The sequence below is a fragment of the Enoplosus armatus genome, chromosome 3, assembly GCF_043641665.1.
Source record: "Enoplosus armatus isolate fEnoArm2 chromosome 3, fEnoArm2.hap1, whole genome shotgun sequence".
NCBI classification, from domain to species: domain Eukaryota; kingdom Metazoa; phylum Chordata; class Actinopteri; order Centrarchiformes; family Enoplosidae; genus Enoplosus; species Enoplosus armatus.
The window spans coordinates 17,616,995-17,638,050 of record NC_092182.1 but is presented as its reverse complement, the minus strand read 5'-3'; the positions used below and the strand labels follow the sequence as shown (position 1 = coordinate 17,638,050).

Here is a 21,056-nt window from a genome sequence, read left to right as displayed (position 1 = left end):
CAGAAAACAGAGAAAAATGTCCATCATAATATCCCAAAGCCCAAGCTGACATATTCAACTGCTTGTTTAATCGATTAATTGACATAATGTTTCAGCTTTAGTTACAATGCATGTTAATTTGCAGTGAATTACATTAGGAATAGATATAGATAATGCCTCCACTCACTAAACCCTTTTTAATCTGTGTATTATTCTCTCTGTAGGACGATTACAGGGTGTGCACAGAATTCAACATCATCCAAAGGGACCAGACTCCTATCTGCCCTGTGGACGCCTCGGGCTGCTTCACTTCAGAGGTCACTGACTTTGCGGGACAGTATGTCAAAGTGAGTGACACATCAGACATTTACATGTAGATTAGGTTAGCAGACATTTCGGGCATTCTATCCTTAGTGAGAGCCACTGGTATGATACACAGGATAAATTCCTCAATGATATTGATAGCTGATATAATTCAGCATTTCATTTCCTGCATTCTGGCCTCCCACTCTCCTATCCCTCTCTATTTCCTGTGTTTATATCTGGAAAATACATCTTGCAGCAATGATTTTTTCCCCCCTCTTTCATTCTGAAAATGTCCTTTCTTCTTGGTTGTAGGTTTTATGCTTCTGAAATGAGAATGTGAAATATATTTTCCAAATGTAATTTTAAATTATTCTTTAGTTGCATGACTTGTTCATTGATGTAGAGGGAGTTAAGGGAATCCACGTCAGAGCAGTTTCACAAAGTTGTGTAGGAAAACCTGCTGCCAAAGCACATTGCCACTGTTTACTGGTGCACTGGATGCCCTCTTCCTCCCTGTCACACCCAAATTCATTACCATCCTAAGCGGTTAGTGAGTAAAAAATAGCAGTCATACATGATCTGATCACTATTTCACATCCTGGCACAAAGGCCAGGGAGTGGACTTGACCCGCCTGGCCACTAACAGTACAGCGTTAACTAATAAAGAGCACGCAACCACAGTTCACTGAAAGTCTGTCATAGTCCCCTTTTGAAATATGTTAAAACCAAGCGTGAGTTTCAAGGCTGTCTGAGACATTCTTTATTGCCGTATAAAAACTCGTAGGTGATCTGAGGGAGCGTCAGTCGCGACGTGGGCTAAGAGAAGTCGAGAGAGCAGCTGTTCCTCTGTAAACTGAAAAACCAAACCCAATATTTTACACAACATGAGAGCCGCATCTTACACCCAGAAGAGCCTGCAGGTTAGCGGCTCTGGCGGCAGAGTGAGGGTTCAGAGCCCGTCGCCTTCCCGTTGCCGCGGATCCTCATATGACAGCCGTGGACGCTCGGGTCATCGCAGCACTGCCATCGAGTTGGGCACAGAGATACACCAGCAGCATGCCAACGAGAAAGAGGAGATGCAAGAACTCAATGTGAAGTTTGCAGGATACATCGAGAAGGTTCAGGCACTAGAGCAGAGAAATGCCGCTCTTCAAGCTGAGCTGGCTGTGCTGCAGGGCCGCTACAAGGGAGGCCCCACAGGCCTCGGAGAAGAATATGAGCTCAAGTTTAAAGAAGTGCAGGAGCTGATTGAGGCCCTGACTAATGAGAAGGGAGAAGCTGATATCGAACGAGGCTACATTGAAGAAGAGGTTGAAGTGTGGCGACTAAAGCTGGAGGAGGAGCTGGCACTCAAAGAAGAGGCAGAGATGATCCTGAGGGAGTTTCGCCAGGATGTTGACAATGCTACACTGCAGAAGGCTGAGCTGGAGAAGCGTATAGAGCAACTGGTGGCCGAGATAGAGTTCCTCAAGAAGCTGCATGATGAAGAGGTGGCTGACATCATGAAGCAGATTGAGGACTCAAAGGTTACTGCGGAGCTGGATGGTGACCGGCCTGACCTGGCTGCTTATCTGCGCAACATGCGTGCAGAGATAGAAGCCGTCGCTGCCCGCAATGTCCAGGAGGCCGAGAAGTGGTACAAGAGCAAGTTTGACAGCCTCAAGGAGCATGCTGGCAAACACGAGGAGCAAATGAAGACCATGAAAGACGAGATCACGACCTTCCACAACCAAGTGACAGACCTGCAGAACCAGATCGACGGGCTGCGAGCTCGCAACGCAGCCCTGGAGCAGCAGCTGGAGGACATGGAGATGTCCCACATGGATAAGGTTGGGACCCTCGACGGTGTCATTGCTCAGTTGGAGGCCCAGCTCTGCGAAACCAAACTGGAGATGACCAAGTATCTCCAAGACTACCAGGAACTGCTGCACATTAAGCTCAAGCTGGATGTGGAGATCGCCACCTACAGGAAGCTGCTGGAAGGGGAGGAGAACAGGCTTGGAATCGCCAAAGATGTCTAAATATCTGGGATGAGAGGAGCCGCAAGTCCAAAGCAGCCACAGAGAAAACCAGCAGAGCATCATGGAGTGGAGAGATCAGCTCATTCTAGTTAAAAAAAGACTTCCCTATCTTACCCATTCGTTCCCCATTTTTCCCTCCTTACTCCATGGGCTGGGTACTGTTTGAAATGTTTCAATACCAGTGCCGACTTGACACCTGAATTTCAGTACGAATTTTTTCCTTGAATCCTTACTCTGAGAAATATGTTTTTTCTACAAAAACATTTTTTTTTCATTTAACAAGGACAACATCTAGGTTAAATGCTGTCTAAACATGTTCTTTGCCTAAATATAATATTCAAAAGATTTGATTAAAAAAAAAAAAATTGCAAAAACGCATACGTACTATAGTGAGGTGCTGGCTCGCAGTCTTACATTCACACTAAAATAAGATTTGTGTGTGCGGCTTTCCTAAAATGTTGATTCAGATTAGGGGTTAAGTATCTGAAAATAAGTAAACAAGATTACCAATCTGACGAAATATTTGATGCCAGCTTTCTGTACTTGACAGTTTTGGATACTCTGTGCTACATTTTGCTCGGTAGCAAAGAAGTATTGAGGTTGAGTACCCAGTCTTACTTACCCTGTTAGTTACCTTGCCACACCCTGACTCCATAATCCTTACGTCTTTGCTGACAATGTCTACTTGGTCCCTCTGACTTCAAATTTTACATAATTTTCTCAAAACCTGCCACTTCCTTTGCCTTTCCCTAACTAGCTCTACCCCGTCACCTCCAGTGCCCCTCCATTCCTGTTTTATGGCAGCCCTCAGGTCTCCTTGGTCAGACCCTTCTCCTTTACTCTTTTTCCTACAACACCCTTGCTGAATCCACCTTCCCTTTTTGTTTGCTGTTATACATCTCTCACCTTTGCTACATATGCCACACCTTCTCTTGATCCAACTTCAGGATCCGACCTCCTGTACAAAAAAAACACTTAATCCTGCTGTGATGCGTCACATCTCAACCCAAACAAAGCAGAGCGAATATCATTAGTGTTACGACTGGTCTTTACAGTCCCCCCTGATTATTCCAAATGTTTTGACAAGACACAACTGTTAAACACTAATGTTGACCCACTGTTACTTAATAAAGATTGAAGTGAGTGCATACAAAATAATGCATTGATCATTTTTCCTTTCTCCTGTGAGTTGCCTGTTTCACTCTTTAATGATACTACTGTTACTTTTGTCTCTTTCTGTAATAACATTGTTTCTCCGTCTGCTCTCTATCTGTCTCTTTACATGCTCCTACGCTCATTTTAACCTACAAAACAGGAAATGTGCTGAAAAGCAGTTCTTACTGAGTCAGTTGGAGTAAATTACAATATTTAGTAGTTTGCTTTTTGCTTTATCCTGTAAAGAAATTCTAAATGTGCCACTAAGGAATAAAATGGCTGTGTGAATCCAGCCTGAGGTTGCTGTTTTCCATAGTTTAGCTGGGGTAGTTCAAATTATTACACAAGAGAAAGATTACTGTGTTGGACCCAGTAACTCTGCGGATTAATTATGCTTCGTGACAATGAGATTCTAAAAGTGTCACAAATATGTGTGCCTAATCTAGTAACTTATCGAGTAACCCTTGTTTATGCTCAATAGGCCAGGTGGTGAAATGGGTTTATTCTCTCAGTGGGTTGCAGGCAAACTTCCAGTGAGTCTCCACATCACAGGTGTACTTTCATGTTTTAATGAGCCTGGGTCAGGGCATAACAAAATGTACTCCTGGCTGAGAAAGTTTAAAACCCCTCTCTCTACAAAGATGTCACGACCAACAGTCTGCCAAACAGCTTGCTGAAAAGTCATATTTATGAGCTTCCTGTGAATTGCACTGCAAGCCTGGTTAGAGGGAGATGAAATGGTATGTGATGAGGCACAGGGCTGATTGCATATTAGATTATTTGCCATAAACAGTGAGCTGGATGGCAAAATGGACAATTTCTCCCAAGTGGTGATATTTATCATAGCTGTGTGAGCAGACCTTGGCCATGAATTTACCTTGTTTTTTCTTTAAAGGGAGTAATAAAGCCGTGGTCCATGATCCAGAGCTTTTCTACCTGAAGGAGAACATTTATATTAAAAAATATTTATAAATACAAGAAATAGAAAAACAAAAATTGGCCAATTGCTGGGTAAACATCTCATTATAGGCTGTAGAATATGTACAGGGGAACCACTGGTCTGTACTGAAAATAATGATATAATGTAAAATGTATAATATGATACAAGATTGTCTTCATCTGAAGAGTTTTTTTTACAGAATATGTGAAATATAAATGTTTAAGCTAATAATTTAAAACAAATATTGTATAGTGTTTTAAACTCTAGTCTGTTCATTCCTGAGATGCATAAAATAGTGTGCTTGTCATTCAGACATTTTTTCCACTGCTATGTTAAATACTGCTGACATCCTATGGCAGAATATATAATTAATATGTAATTAATTTGTGAACATTATCATGAGCAATGGACATAAAACAAAAAGTTAAAAAAAAACGAATTGTGTATTTAATGAAGATTTGCAGCATGAAGAAACTGTTCACTGCAGGTTACAGTAAACGTGGTCCACCTGTAGCAAGGACAGCATGCAAGTGCTTCCATTAATAGAAAGTGATGAGAAAAACATGGTGACCCTCATGATTATGTGGCCGGTTAGCCAGAATGCTTCAAAAGAAAGCTTGGGTTGCAAATGTACTTTCATAATCTGGTTTTCACCTGGATAGTATGATCATTAAAATTTCACCTCTTTGAAATACATACTTTTAAATGTATATAGACATAAATAACAAGCCTTACACAAAACGCAACTTAACATCAGCTGAAAATGTTTTTGCTGACCTCCAGTGGTCTAACGTCTCACCTCGCAGCAGTGATGTACAGGTGCACTCCAGGGTGTGTCAGTACACTGTGACATCACAGCTGCACACTTCAGACCAACCACATGGAAACTTTAACCACAGAGGACAGTGAAACACTGCCCTTCATTCTGGTAATAAGTTACTATTTAAAGCTGCATTTTATAAATCATATGTATTGTTTTGGTATTCTTTTACAGGATGCTGACAAGAATATCATCAAGTGGCTGAAGGAGAAGGGTCGCCTCGTCAATGCCAGCAGTTTCAAACATAGTTACCCCTTCTGCTGGAGGTGAGACAGCTTCACTTTGAGTCTTCCACTGTGGACCCTTAAAACAACGATCAGCGTTAGACGTCACAGACGTTAGGCCTGTACAAATTCAATACTATATTTTCTACTTTAATACAGGCAGCCTTATTTAATGGTAGAAGACAATGTGCAGTTCAGCGTTCAGTATAGTGTTTAAAAGTAGAGGTGTGAGGTTCTTCTGTGCTCCTGCCTCCCTCAGGAGCATCAGCGCAGGACGTCGGTAGAGGTTTTGTGGTCTCTGCACAGAATCAATTCAAAAAGCCAGTGTCAGTGTGGTGGTTACACACACATAACCTCAAGGTCCCACATTATTACACATAACACACACACATAAACTTACTTTTTGAGCAGACTAATTTACTGTCTCACTTGGAGCAGCTGCAGGCTGACCTGAGCAGGATTAATTAACCCAGTAAATATGCAGAGATGTGCTCTCTAAGCCACAAGGAGAAACAGAAGAGATGAAACAGTTGTGTTATTAACCACTCAGCACCTGTTAAGTAGAACTTGGCTATGGTGGAGGGGGCTATGCTTTAGACAAAACTTGATTAATACTTAATTAAACCACAAATTGGTGAAGAAGATAAAAAAGTGCAACACTATTAAAACATGTTTAGTAGCAAGGAGTCAAACAAGTTAATAGGTTTAGAGTTTGTATTCACTTACACTGCATGTACATGCAGAACACATATTTCAACTTCCTCTCCTTTTCTGTGGCTGAGAAAGAACAGCTTTTTCTCAAGATTTTCTACAGCCATGCTTGCAGCTCTGCAACCTTTTGCACAAAAGGGTTTTGAACTAAATGTTACTGTTAACATGCTCACAATGACAATGCTAACATGAAAATATTTGGCAGGTATAATGTTTATATCATGTTCACCAACTTAGTTTAACTTGTTAACATGCTAATATTTGCTATAGTATAGCTAATGGGAATGTCAGTATTTTTTCAGATATTTGGTTATAAGTTTAGATTTCAACCTGATGATGGCGCTAGATGAAAACCAGAAATATTACAATTCATCCCGAGGGGAACATGAACGTTTTGTACAAAATTCATGACAATCTATCAAATAGTTGTCGAGACATTTCACTCGAAACCACAAACGTTGGACAGACTGAGCAACATTGCCATTCCTAGAGCCGTGCTGCTATCATGGCTAAAAATCACCACCATTTATTTTTGACTGTACCAGTCCAGTTTCTAAAGGGAATTCAGTGATCAATACAGAAGGACAAAATACACAATATGCTAAAGTAAATAACAACACAAATCACTTCCAACCGGAAAAGAAATGGCTTGCTTCATGAATTAGAATTTGTTTTAAAAACGCAATCCTCATCAATTCTTTGTAACATTATTTTTTTCTTGACTTATTTGTTTACGTCAGTATGTCGCAGCCTTATGTAATGTGTTTATGTATTTTTAGGTCTGACACGCCCCTGATCTACAAAGCCGTCCCCAGCTGGTTTGTTCGAGTGGAGCACATGGTGGAGAAACTGCTGGACAACAATGGCAAATGCTACTGGTAAGCTGTTTTCTAAAACAAGTGATAACTAGCTTGGTGCTAAGAGACAGTGAAGTGGCAGCTGTGAACATCTTGCCAAACAAGTGGTATAAAATACTTCAAAACAAGACAGACGTTAGTCACGGTCCCAAAACAATTACAGCTGCGATTCTGCACAACCACGTCAGGTTGTTTGTCGCAGTCATGGGCCTGTCTCCGCAGGACAGCTATGTATCACTGCGCATAGTCCTGTTGAATGTGAAGATATTGGATTTAAACTGCAAAGATCTTTCTGTATTTGTCATGGGGTTAAAATCCTCATCAAAACATTTTATTATGACGCAGGGACTGATTGTGTTTTATAGAAAACATTAGCATGATGCTAATTGTAATGGCGAAACGTGGTGCAAAAGTAAGCATCAGCATGATGGCTTTGCTAAGTGGTATTACCCCTGGTGCTCCCAGTGCTCTTTTCTGAGCCACAGTAGCTGCCTCTGGTAATGGGACTGTCAAACTGAGATGAATGACTAGCCGCTAGGAAGGTGAAGACGCGCAGACACACATGTACACAGAGACTGGCACAAACACGCACACTACTTTTAAAGGCCTTATCTGTGGGGCTCTAGTGTAGCATGTAATTCAGGACGACCATGTCCGTATGTATGTTGAAGTTATTTACAGTGTGTGATCGTGTGTTTTGCATTATTTTAAGCAGAATATGGCTGCAACAAACAATTATTTTCAATGTTGATGAATCTGCGGATTTAACAATTTATGAACTAATCGCTCAGTTTATAAAATGTCAAGACAAACGATTAATCTATTATCAAAATAGTTGCTCAGTAAATTTCTGCAGACCCACTTGAATGCAAAGAGATTTAAGGATGATGAAACATTTATGTTGACTGTCTGTGTGTCTAAAGAATCACAGTAAATTCATTATTCATACATTTAGCTGTGATACTTGAGGGGGCCTTCAGGAAATTATAAATGTACCGTATACACACAGATTTCCTCCCTGTGTCTGTGTGGCTGCACACTGAGGGCGATGCTCTTATGCAGCTTTCTAATTAAGCTTATTCTCCAACCCTAATTATTTGATTTAGTTAAAAGATTTTCTTTTTTCTTTTTGATGAGATTCCACTTTCATACTTGAGTTCTAGTCTCTGGAAGATTGTCAGTCTGCCAGTGAGGGTTGCCAGCTCGTCAGCATCTTAAAAAAAGTGAAATCCTTGCAGAGTTCAGTACCTCTATATGAAGTTCATGTGAGTTGATGAGAGACTTAAAAGAATCCTTCAGAAAGCAAAGTGCTAGTTACCATATTCTCAAAGTGATTTGTTCGTTTTATCTCTTTACTCAAATGGTGCAGTGGGTAGACTCAGGCTAAGTATCTATTGAGAGAGTTCAGACTGATTTCTCCAGATGTCTGTCTGTCTGAATAAATTAAGGTCCGAATTAATGAGTGCTCACAAGGGGAGCTGGTTTCTTTTTGAGGCTCAAGGTGCAGGAAGCTCAGTCACTGGCGCCTGATCAGAATGTAGTTTCTTGGCCATAGGGGGAGAAGAAAATGTGGTGTTGATGGACTAGTCCTAAAATGACTCAGGTTTGAGTTGGCCAGAATTAGACATGCTTGTGTACAGAGCATCGCTCCTGCTACAGCCCGATACACACTATGCTGTGCGTAGTTACTTTTGCTAAACCATGACTGGACAATCACTGTTCAGGAGGAGGGGTTTAGTGAATGGTCAATTTCCCGTTTAGTTGCACATTGTGCTTCAACGCTGTTTCTCTTTTTCATCCCTCCGTTTTTCTCATTTTCATGTCTTCCCATCTTCTTTACCTTTTTCCATCATGCACACGTTCCATCGGTCCCCTCCCTGAGCACAACCTCTGTTCCTCTGTCTCCCTGTTGAATCCATCCCCAGCGTCTCTGACTTATAATAGAAGCCTGTACATATTAAATGGCTCTTCTGTGCGTCTCGAGCACAAGACAGCACACTTTAAATTCTACATTTAGCATAAAGCCAGAGAGCGAGTGGAGGAGTGTTCGAGGGGGGTTGGGGAGCGGCAGCAGCAGAAAAAAAAAAATCATTAAATTGATATATTAGGGGCCTAAATAGAAATGCCTCCTACAAATGGGAATTGATGAACTCGTTGCTTAGCGCGTGGATCCTGACAACGATTTATACACCCCCTGCACTGTTCTCCCGAGAAACACGGCCTGGCACAGTAAGAGAGGGGGGCAGAAAAAATGAGAGGAAGAGGAAGAGATTGTGAGATAGTGGATTAAAGCTGGAAATCGGTCGAGGCAAAATAGGAAAAGGGGAGAGCGTAAAAGGGGTACAAAGGAGGAAGATGCCTTGAAGGGAGTGTTAACCTTTGCAGTTGAGCTTCACAAAGCAGTTTATTTTTAGGCTAAAATGATGAAGAAAAGGAAAAGAAGCCAGCTCAGTGAAGGAATGATACTGGACATTATGGCAGTGCTTGCTCTTGTAGTGAGAAAATTATTGCATTACATTAACAGGTTATCTGCAGGTCTTGAAAAGTCTTAAAAAGCATTCAATTCAGTTTCCTCTAAGAAAGGCCTTAGAAGGTATTAAAAAGTCATAGAGTAAATATTTTCTCTTGCTTGCCGTAAGCAGTAATGTTACTTACAAAATGTTTTTGTATCTGATTGCTGGCTGTTGAGAAATGTTACACACTTGAAAACTAAAATTGGGATTGTTCGACAGTTTCAGACAGCAAACACTGTCACTAATGCTAGCTACAGTAGCTAGGAAGCTCATCAACTCATTGTGGTCAAGTGTTGGTTTTAGCAAAAACTTGAATGAATGAATAATTTTTCACTGGTTAATCCATCCATTTTATGCCACCTATTTGGATCCAGGTTGCATCAATTTAATTAATTATATCATCAGGAATTATTGTTATATAATGCTGGGAAGTACTGAAAAATGTGATATAATAGTAAATCATTCTAGGCTATATAATCCCGAGTGGTTTTCTATTATATTTTCATATTTTCATACTTTGGACGTTATGGCCGTGAAACAGGTACTAAATTGTGGTATCGAAAAGGTCTTAAAAAGTCCCTGCAGAAGACCTGATTAAATGGTTTCCAGGAGAAATTGTGGTTATAAAAAAACTGTTTAATGAGGTTTAAATATGAATATGACAGCAATATTCCTGTTGTGTGTCATTTCAAGCAAAAGAAAACCCCCATCTTTCATGCAGACTTGATTGTCCTTGTGGTTAAAATGATGTTTGATATTTTAAAAGAACAGCTGAGACCAGAACACACATCATAATCTTTCCGTCTCTGCAGGGTTCCAGAGTTTGTGCGTGAGAAGCGTTTCGGGAACTGGCTGAGAGACGCACGAGACTGGGCGATTTCGAGGAACCGTTACTGGGGAACACCGATCCCTCTCTGGGTCAGCGACGATTTTGAGGAGGTCAGGAAAACACGATACACACAAATATGTGCTTGGTATGCTTTGATAGAGTACTTAATGCTTCTAATGTGTCTTTGTACTCAGCAGAGATCCCACAATTTGTCTGTGTCGTGACCAAATACCAAGTCAGTTACTCTTTTCTCAGGGAGCGGATCGCAGTGTTGGCAGCACTCACAAATCAATCTGGGCTAAGCATGAGAGGGCATAATTGAAAAGTTGAACTCTCCATAACTCTCACTTTTATTTACCATATAAATGAGTTTTGGGGAAAATGTCTTGTGTCTCCCCAAAGGAAGACTAGTCTGCTGAAATCCAGCTCTTCTCATAAATTGGCAGGGTGAAATTTTTTTCTCACTGACCTCTTTCTGACATAATTTAGCATAACTGGCTATTTTGTGTGTGTGTGGATGCTTGTGTAGGAGAGATTCTGGCATGGCGGAGTGATGTGACCATGGTGTCAAACCAGAGAGTGTGGCGTGACTCTGTACTGCTGTCAAAGTCAGCTCCCCTCAGGCACCATTACCGAGTAACTCCGTAAACTAAGCACATGAATGATTCATTAATATAAACAGCAAATAAACACCGACCAAAATGTGTTTGGTTTCTCTTCATGCTGGTTAAGGCAACTTCAAAGGTCCTCAAGACAAGCAGCGATCGAGGGGGAGAGAAAGGAAGACATAGGAAATAAGGGGAGGAGGAGGAGGGGACAGAATAAATGAGCTGGTGAGGAAAATGAGGAAGTAAAAGACACGAGAAGGGGGGAAAATGAGAGATGAAAAGAGGAGGAGGAAAATGAATGAAGGAGTAAAAAGAAGCAGACCGTAGAGAAGCCAGCCAAACTGTAAATGTTCGTCTGGTTATGGATGTTCTTTGCCAAACCCGGCTGACTCTGTGAAGTAGATGAACTGAATAGAGATGTCAGAATTGGGTTGTTTGAGCGTTTGAAAAATGAAGCGTTGGTCCCCTGGCTGGAAGAGGGACAGCCAGCGACCTGCTTGCTGGAAATAGCATTGTGACTGTTTCCAGAGCACTCACGCTCCCTGGTGCCTCCCACCACACACTCCTCAGCGGCAAATCATGCGCCCAAACCTGAAGCTGTAAGCGTGTGTGTGTGTGTGTGTCTCAGTCTGTGGCAGTACAATTTCTGTCTCTCAGTATCTTTTCTTTTTGTTCTATCTCTCTCTGTCTTTTCTGAATGCGTTTCTTTTACTTTGTCTTCTTTTGTATCTGACGGTGGTGTATCAGGCTGTATCTGGGCCATGTTACCTGGTGCTGTGGTAAAACTAGAGCAGACCCTACAGGTTAACTCTCTGAGGAGACCAGCTAACACACTTTACCATACTTTCTAAGGTAAAGTTACTCAGCAAGTGTGTTGAAGTAGGCCTACTTCTAGGTTGTGTTGTATTGTGAGTAAGTAAGAGGTTTAGCACTGATGATTTTTAACAGGTAGGTAACTAATATCTTGAAATTAGAATAAGTACAACTGGCTTCGATTCCTGTTGGTTGAAAAGTTTGACATTTTTGGAAACACGCTTTGTCACTTTCTTGCCAAGAGTTCGATGAAAAGATCAATACCACTCTTGTGTGTACAGTAAATATGAAGCTACTGCCAGTAGCCAGTTAGCTTAGCATAGCATGGGAAACAGCTAGTCAGAAATGCAGTGAAAAGAGGTGATTACTTCAAACTGCTTGTTCTTTTGGGCCAACAGTCCAAACGCAAAATATATTCCATTTACAACGAAATGAAACGGGTTAAAGTGTAAAGCAGCAAATCCTCACGTTTGAGAAGCTGGAACCAGCACGTTGGTATTTTTGCTTAATGATTTAAACAGTTAATTGATTCTTAAAATGGTTGGTGAGTCATTTCTTTTGAATCAAGTAATTGTTTAATAAACTTTTCATTTCAGCAATATTCAGGACATCTGTTGCTGTGAATGCTGTTATATGATATGGCTCACTCAAGCTGTACTGTGTGTGTGTGTCTGTGTGTGTCTGTGTGTGTCTGTTGTTTGTCAGGTGGTGTGTGTCGGGTCCATGGCTGAACTGGAGGAACTGACCGGAGTCAAAGTAACTGATCTGCATCGGGAGAGGTGAGTCACTGATCAAACACAGATCTGGTCATCTGACCGCCTGAACATGTACTCACTGGTGTGGGTCTGCTGTGATAGTGCAATACCCTCAGATTCACAGGCAGTATGTGTGGTGATGAGTTTTTGATATGGTTGTATGTGTGTGTCTGGTGTATGAATATGTCCGTGTTTAATCTGCCCTCTGCCTCTCTAATGTGACCTGTCTGCCTGAACCAGACGGATGTTGTGGAACACAGATCACTTTACTCTTCCGCTCTTCATCCGCTAATAACCTTTAATCACTTCCATGGGGTTGGCCATCTTTAATTGAAAGGGGAGGAAGAGGTCGCCTTCGCCCTGCTCCTATGTTTGTGTTGTATTGAACGGGTTCCTGTGCAGATCTGGAAGTAGAAAGAAAAGTAATGAAAAAGATGTAAGCAATCTAACCAAAGATTAAAAAGAAACTAATATAATTTAAGAACAACTGATTAGCTATGTAGCAGTTTATCAGATGTTTAAAACTGGGTTTGAAAACTGTACAGTGGTTTGAATGTGAATATGTTTCATGCATAATTGTTTGATATGCAATGAGTTAAGACATATTGCAGAAACACAGTTGGCTTGGAATACATTTTGTTTTAAGTTTAAGCTGCATTAAGCATTACTTGGTGTGTAGTGTTTGGTAATTTTAGTAGCAAACCATTCTCCATTAAAAACAGCTAATCAGGGAGCATGAGAATTGTAATGCTGGATCCTCTAACCACTAACGCGCCAGCTGACTAGGAACGTCAGTCACAATAGCTGTCCAAGCTAGCTGGCTTGTTAGCTTGGTTGCTAACTGGACAATACGTTCACAAAGAGAGCTATCTGTAACATCAACTCCATCAAAATTAGTTTTTTAGTATTAGAAGCTTTTTTATAACAGTCTTTATTGTTTTTATTTATTATATCTTTATTTTCTACTTATGTCTCTATTGCACTATCCTGTATGCTGCTGTAACAATGCAAATTTTCCCGCTGAGGGATTGATACAGGATTATCTTATATTATTTTATCTTAACTCATAACTGTCTGCAAACATGCCCCTTTTGTGGATCAGTTTATACTCTCACAGAGCTGCGTTTTATAAAACCGGATGGTGAAGTATAGCCAAAAGACTATGATAGCTTCCTTTGTTTTGAACACTCTGGCTCTTCGTTCCCTCATAGGTCAGCAGTGTCAAGACGGCTTGCTATTGGTCAACCATGCAAAATGATGTGTCAATGTGTGAGTTTAACTTGACAAGATTCATTGTGGTACTTCGCACCAGAGAGTGGAGCTGAAGATCTCAGCAATTTCATTGAAATTCACTGTGAAATTTAGGCTAATTTGCTGGTGTGACCAAACCTAAACCCACAGTTTTGAATTGTTTTACTGACTGGGAAAAAATGGGCACAGGAAAGACAGTTTTTTACTAAATACAAAAGATGTATGGATCTCTAACAACTAAATGGACAGACTGTTATCAGTTCACATCATAAAGTGTGAAGTGGCCAGCTCCCAGAGATAATGGCTCTGCCCGCATTGTAGGAAAGTGAACATTTTAGCAAATTCTTGCATAACACACCGCACAAATGACATATTAAACTACTCAAAATGTACTTGGCAATGTCCTTCTTTTTCGAAAATTCCTGCTTAACACTCTTAGGAGCTCTTAGGAGCAGCAGAGTACTGCAGTGGTGCAGCTTTAGTGGCCACCAGCCGATTACTAAAGGTGTAATTGGCAGTTTATAGGCCTGAGTGTTAATAATTCTTGAAATGTGTATCAGGTTGTTGCTGTAGGGAAAAAGAAATTAAATGTGCTTAATCAACTTTCTGTGGCTATATAAGAATACGACTAAGTGAACTTTCTATACATTTGGATTTAATCTAGATTTAGTGGCCACCTCACACAGGCTGACACCTTCATCTGTTTTCCTCAGTAACTTAACTGAAGAAACAATAATTGCGTTCATGGGCTCAATCTGAGTGAGTCGGTATATGGAATAAATTAATCCATATCCTTGAAGCATAAAGCAATAACCAACCTTCTTCAAGTGGGTGTCAGCACAACATGAGCACCACTGTTCTTTTCTTAAACTCGTTCCCAACAGTGAAAGATTATAAAATCGTTGCTTTGGACTGCAACCAAAAACCCTACAAGACCCGTGGATCCACACAGTGTACAAATGTTTAAGATGTTGCTTGTGGCAATAATAAAACCTCAAATAAAACAGAACTGGTCAAATTGTTATTGCTGCCATTTGTCTCAACAATTGTACCTCCTTTGTCTTTCTTACCCTTCTTCTGTCCACACTATCTGCCCAGCATCGACAGTCTGACGATCCCCTCACGGTGTGGTAAGGGTGTGCTGCGGAGGATCACAGAGGTGTTTGACTGCTGGTTTGAGAGTGGCAGCATGCCATACGCCCAGGTCCACTACCCCTTCGAAAACAGGAAGGAGTTTGAGGACACTTTCCCAGCAGACTTCATCGCTGAAGGCATTGACCAGACGAGGGGATGGTGAGCTGTGGATGAATGGATGAACGGAGGGATGGATGGAAAGAGGTTGACAGATGAGGAATAGAGTCATAGAGACCTTCCCTGCTGAGTTAATTGAGGGAATTGACAAGAGCAGAGCATGAATGGATGGATGGAAATCAGGCAGACGAGTTCCTAAAGTACTTAATAATTAACAATTTTGAATTGAATGGATAAGTATCAATGGCTGAATAAAAAATGGTTGGATTAAATGTGTGTTTTTCTATCTCAGAGAAGTCACATGTTACCCTGACCTTGTGTGCTATCTTTTTGTGTCCTGCTGCAGGTTCTACACCCTCCTGGTTCTCTCCACAGCGCTGTTTGGCAAACCGCCCTTCAAGAATGTCATCGTTAACGGATTGGTACTTGCTAGGTGAGACCATTGACTTTTTAACAAACCCATCTTCCTCTTCTTTCTTTAATTTGCAAATTAAATAAATTTTCATTTAAGTTCAAGCCTGGTGTTATTCTATATTTTTGAAGATTAAAACCAACAATGTGTCTCTTAACACTTTCCAATTTCCCTTCACTGCCTCAAGCCCATTCGTTCCTACTGAAGACAGAAATCTTCACAAACAGATCACAAATATACACGCTAAATAATTTCCTAAAACATTGGCTAAAAGCTGTAGTTTGACATTAATCAAACAGGAGTAAATGGTTCATTTGTTTTCGGACTTCGAATTTCTAGCTGCAGATTTGGTGCACTAGTGAATATTTGTGGCATTTGTGGAAGGAACACGTCTGCCCGTGCAGCATCGGGGCTCACTTTAAATAGTTTTTGGACAACAATTGAGGTCTATAGTGTATATCAGGCTACACAAGCAGGATTCATTTTTGATTTTCGTTTTTTAATGGGATTTGCTGACAGTAAGAAAAGCATAGGATATTGCCAATCTTATCCTTTCAGTCAGTTTCAAACACATTTCTAAGCTGTTTTCTGCAGACCTTATTTTTCTTGTCTGACTCCAGTAATACACTGTTTGCCCTCCTCTTTACTACCATTTTATATCCCATTTCTTCTCCCTTCTTCACCTGCCCATTCGTCTCCTAGTTTTTCCTCATGATCAGCGTGGTGTGTGTGCTGTAACATTTAGCCCTTCGAGCTGCTCTACAATAGGTCTACTTGTCCTCAGCCTCAGGGTCTAAATGCAGCACTGTGCTCACAGGCCTGCTGACCTGGAAGGACTTGACTAATTTGAATACCAAGTGCATGATTTCTAACATGCACTGTTGTGCATGCATGCATGTGTATGTGCATTAATGACTTTGCTTGTCTCATTCCTGCAGCGATGGACAGAAGATGAGCAAGCGCAAGAAGAACTACCCAGATCCAGGACTGATAGTGCAGAACTATGGAGCTGATGCCCTCAGGTCAGCTCTGTGCTTGAATGTGAACGAGTGTGTGTGTGTTTCTGAAGCATGAATGCTTGTGTGCCGGTGGCAGCGCTCTGTGTGTTAACCTACCTTATGTTATTGGCAGGCCTGGTTTTAAAAGGTTTGAATCAGTATCCACGCTTAACTAGGCATGTTCATAGTCCTACATGCAGTATACACACACACGCATACTGTACATACACATGCATACACACATTGTTTCTCCTCATACATTCACTCCTTTGCCCTGAGCAGTGAGAATGCCATGGCCATATGGCCTAATGAATAAAGCACTATGCATTTGCGCCATATGCTCACATATACGCTGATGAAGAGTGAGCTGCTGAAATAAAGAGAGAAAGGCTGAGGTCTGTTTCTGTTTAAGGCTTCGATTTACAATAAAATATGTCTCTTTTGTGCCTTAAAACTTGACTTACAGTATAGCTGTTATGGTACACTGAGCATTTGACTGCCAATCATTAGATAGAAAGTGTAGACTGTGAAAGTTTTGTTTTCAGTCGAACTGGATGAAGTGACAATCGTCTGTCTTTATGTTGGCTCATTATAAGGCGACAAAAAGTCTTTGACCAACTGATGATTCTGTCTATTCTGCATTTTATTTCAAATGTATCTTAGACTTGCTGCTATTAAAATCGCTCACGGCCTATTGCATGAAGTTGCATCATATTAGCTTGCTTCCAGAATCATCATCAAAACCTCTTCTAACCAGTCTACACTGTGTGCTGATGCCTGCCACATATTAATTTATTGATATGGATTATTCAGATTTTCTGTCATTGTCGTGTCAACAGTGTGTTTATTTGGCTTTAATGAAGACAAGAGATTAATTTGCACTGAGATGATGTTGGTAAAATTAGGTTTTGGCCCAAAAATTTGTGCAGAGCATATTCAAGGTGGACATTTAGCCTAATTGGTAAAGCTAATCCAATCCAGATATGTTTGACAGCTTTGCATTAAGAACACGCAGCCTGCCTCACAGCTTTTCTTTAACCGTGTCCTGTAGTGTTTTTATAGTGACTGTAGCAAGAAGTTGCATGAACGACATACCGAAGTTCAAATGCTGGTTTCAGCCAACAGTGGCTGAGGAGGCAGACCTTTTTTAAGCCCAGAGCTGCTCTTCTTGCTTTGTTTGCAGATGTATGCTGTCTGCATGTGCTAGATGATAATGATATGGTTCACTAGCTCATAATGCTGTGTGTGGTTTGCTGGCTTGCAACGATGTGTGTTGGTTCCAGTTTTTACCAGAGCTCAATGGGGCCTTATTGACAGCTGGTATACCCGGACCACAATGATTTACAATTTAAAAAGGAATGCAGTTGTATCAGGCTTTATATACCAGATACTGAAATATACCCTGACTGACCCAGATACTAATTTTGCACAGTTGCTTGGGACATCTCTATCATTATTGGAGAAATCAAGATAAGCCGAATTGTTATTTGTTACGTTGCAACAAAATTACCATTTATTAAATGTATTGTAGACCACTGCTTTCCATATATCAGCCTTGGCTTAATCATGCCACTGGAAACATGTACAGACTGATAAGATGTCATTCCAAATGGAAACTCTGATTTATCATGCATACTTTATATGTAGATATACAATAGATCTTACTGTTGAATGCTGCCAAAAATTTGTGATATTCAGTACCATGACATTAGACACATTTTCTTTTACTTCAGGTTAAAAGTTGCTGTCTCTTCCAGATTGAGTGGTTTTGTTTTTCTTAACTTTAAAGTAGCTGTCTTGTTTTCCCACAACACTCTTGTCATGGTGTCCTGCACATTTCTTTACATTTAAATTAACTTTGTGTAACTGTGGCAACACCGCTTAGTTTATTCTGACCACCGCTTTGTTTTTATATCTCTCTGTCCTCAACACAAACACACATACTTCATTTGTGCAGGTCCACTTTCACATACAGCAAACGGCGTCACTCACTCGTGCACATCTATTGACACATTTAAGTTATAACCTGTGTACACACTTTATGCTCTCACACACTCATAATAAACCTGTCACACTCACTAACTGCTTCACTCTCTCTCTTTGTAGACTGTACCTCATCAACTCTCCTGTAGTGAGAGCAGAGAACCTGCGTTTCAAAGAGGAGGGAGTCAGAGACGTGTTGAAGGATGTCTTCCTGCCGTGGTATAATGCCTATCGCTTCCTGGTGCAGAACGTACAAAGGTTACAGAAGGTACATATGTAATGAACAGAATGAAAGGTCATCACTTCTGCAACTCCTACGATGTTCCTTTAGCTATTCTTGGTCTAAAAACAACAGTACTTCTTGATAGTACAGCAGTTTCTGCTCTGCACATTACAAACTATCCTGTGGGAGCAATTTTAAAAAAGAAGTGAGAATGTTGCTTCAGCAGGCTGATTCTCCTCAAAGGGCAGCTCTTCAGTTACTTTTACACCTGCTAACCTGCAGGAAGGTAATAGCAGCAGTTTAGACCTGCAAACGTAAAACATGTCAGTGTTGCCACCTACAGATGAAGAAAGTAACATCTGCTGCAGTTTGAGCTACTTGCACCACCTGCAGGCAAACAGTGTTACAGCTGTAGTTCAAATTACACTTGCGGCTGTAAAATACCCCTTGTGGCCGTAGAGTTTTAAGGCAGCGATCATGAACCGCAATATATCCAGTTTGAGACCAGCCGGGGACCTTTGTTGCATATCGTCCCCCTACCCTCGTTTCCTGTCATCTCTCTACTGTCACGTCCATAATAAAAGGCATAAAATCCCCCCCAAAGTACTTCAGAAATAATAAAACACCAGATGTTCATTTTTCAAGTTTTTTTTGTACCATTAATTTCCTTTTCTAAATGTTTATGACCAGTCTTCAGGTTATTTCAGGCACTTGACCATCAGTCAAGGGAGCCTATGTGATAATTGTCAAGAGAAGCAGTCAGCTATTTAATAACTATATCAATAACTGTATGCATGTGAATAACAGATGTAAATGAGTTCAATAACACAGAAGCTTGTAGTGAAAAATAGGAAAAACTGCAGTTCTAACACTGTTTGCCTGTAGGTGGCACAAGTGTAAAGATTGCTGCAGAACTTGCTTTCTTTGCCTGTAGATGGCTTGCATCAGCATTTCTTTATCTGCAGGTCCAAACTGCTACTACTTCTCATGCTTAAATTCTTGTTTATATGTGGTACAGGGTTCAGGCCAAGGTCAGCTGCTTTGCATCAATGATACTGTGTGTCCTTGTTCTGTTTATCACAAGAAACTCTCAGATGATTGGAAAAAATCGTAATTTGTGTTCATTCTTCGCTTAACTGTGTTTTTGCGTGTGTGCTTGTGTACTTGCGTGTTAGGAGGATGAGATTCGGTTCCTGTACAATGAAAACACGGCAAAGCAGAGTGACAACATCATGGACAAATGGATTCAATCCTTCACACAGTCCCTCATCCAGTTCTTCAAGGCAGAGATGGACAGTGAGACAGACACTCTCAAACCTACCAAACACACACACTGCTAATCTTTCCTTCCAGGATGCCTCCCATCTGGCAACCTACAGTATTTATGTTGTTTCTGTATTCAGCCTAAATAACCGGACAGTACTTTCTTGTTGCAGCTTACCGCCTGTATACCGTCGTGCCTCGCCTGGTCAAATTCGTGGACATGCTCACCAACTGGTACGTCAGGACCAACAGACGCCGTCTAAAGGTGAGAAAGAAGGAAAAAAGAAAGAAATAGTGCTTGATTAGAGTAAAATTAGATTTTATGTAAGGAAGATGCAAAGTGCAGGTCTTTGACAGAAGCGGTAGCCAATAACAAAAATGTATGGAGTCTCAGGAGTGACAATCACTGGTACTAGTAGTAGGATGTGATGAGTCAGAAGTATAATTGTATACACAAGTGAATAAATACAGATGATGCTACACTTAACAATTTGTGTCCTGTATCACTCTTTTTGTTATGTTGTTAAGCACATAAATTATTCATACGGTTAATGGAAACAGTCATTTAAGCCTCCTCATCATAGCCTCCATCTGTGGAAATTTTATAGCAATCAGTTTGTGGACATTTGGTTGACGTGGATTGGGGATACATGTGCTCATGTCCGCTAGGGGAATGACTGTATATTTGTGTGTGTGTGTGTGTGTGTGTGTGTGTGTGTGTGTGTGTGTGTGTGTGTGTGTGAACTTTGTAGGGAGAGAGTGGCACTGAGGACTGCCTGTGGGCGCTGGAAACCCTCTTCAGTGTTCTGTTCTCCATGTGCAGGCTGATGGTGAGTCATACTGTTTTTGTGTGTGTGTGTGTGAGACAGAGGGAGAAAAGAGATTGTATGGAGGAAATATCTTGTGGTGAGGTTTTGCTTTTGTGCATGCAAGACACAAAGAAATAATACTGGTATGGAAGAGGTGTATGTGTGTGTGCGTGCTTGCATGGATATGAATAATGCATGAGCAGTAGGAGTTTTTATTTATAACACATTGAAGATGTTTGCATGTGAGGCGAGAGGCACGCTAAGAACCAGTTAGCCTAACCCAGATCAATACAGATCAGCTGTGAGCTATACAAATTAATTAGGCGTGCTTGAAA

The 21,056-nt window shown here is 40.9% G+C and overlaps 2 protein-coding genes across 13 annotated transcripts in view; both read left to right on the top strand.

Annotated features, from left to right (window-relative positions):
* Positions 1 to 21,056, top strand: part of iars1 (isoleucyl-tRNA synthetase 1) — a 52,360-nt gene that overhangs the window by 11,531 nt on the left and 19,773 nt on the right. For 10 of the 12 annotated variants that reach the window (XM_070901981.1, XM_070901975.1, XM_070901972.1 and 7 more), the window contains exons 10-21: positions 204 to 326; positions 5,396 to 5,487; positions 6,936 to 7,034; positions 10,339 to 10,465; positions 12,482 to 12,555; positions 14,881 to 15,075; positions 15,380 to 15,466; positions 16,384 to 16,467; positions 18,550 to 18,694; positions 19,825 to 19,945; positions 20,086 to 20,177; positions 20,665 to 20,742. In XM_070901981.1, the coding sequence (XP_070758082.1) occupies positions 204 to 326; positions 5,396 to 5,487; positions 6,936 to 7,034; positions 10,339 to 10,465; positions 12,482 to 12,555; positions 14,881 to 15,075; positions 15,380 to 15,466; positions 16,384 to 16,467; positions 18,550 to 18,694; positions 19,825 to 19,945; positions 20,086 to 20,177; positions 20,665 to 20,742 (1,317 nt within the window). The remainder of the gene's footprint in view (positions 1 to 203; positions 327 to 5,395; positions 5,488 to 6,935; positions 7,035 to 10,338; positions 10,466 to 12,481; positions 12,556 to 14,880; positions 15,076 to 15,379; positions 15,467 to 16,383; positions 16,468 to 18,549; positions 18,695 to 19,824; positions 19,946 to 20,085; positions 20,178 to 20,664; positions 20,743 to 21,056) is intronic. The other 2 variants (XM_070901974.1, XM_070901976.1) reach the window with 2 other exon arrangements.
* LOC139283439 (vimentin-like) lies at positions 1,170 to 2,306 on the top strand. The gene has a single exon (XM_070903448.1). It carries the CDS (start codon positions 1,170 to 1,172, stop codon positions 2,304 to 2,306), a length of 1,137 nt encoding a protein of 378 aa, XP_070759549.1.

Bases quoted from the DNA above. Each gene is read 5' to 3' on its own strand.
- LOC139283439 (XM_070903448.1), top strand. From the start codon at position 1,170: ATGAGAGCCGCATCTTACACCCAGAAGAGCCTGCAGGTTAGCGGCTCT.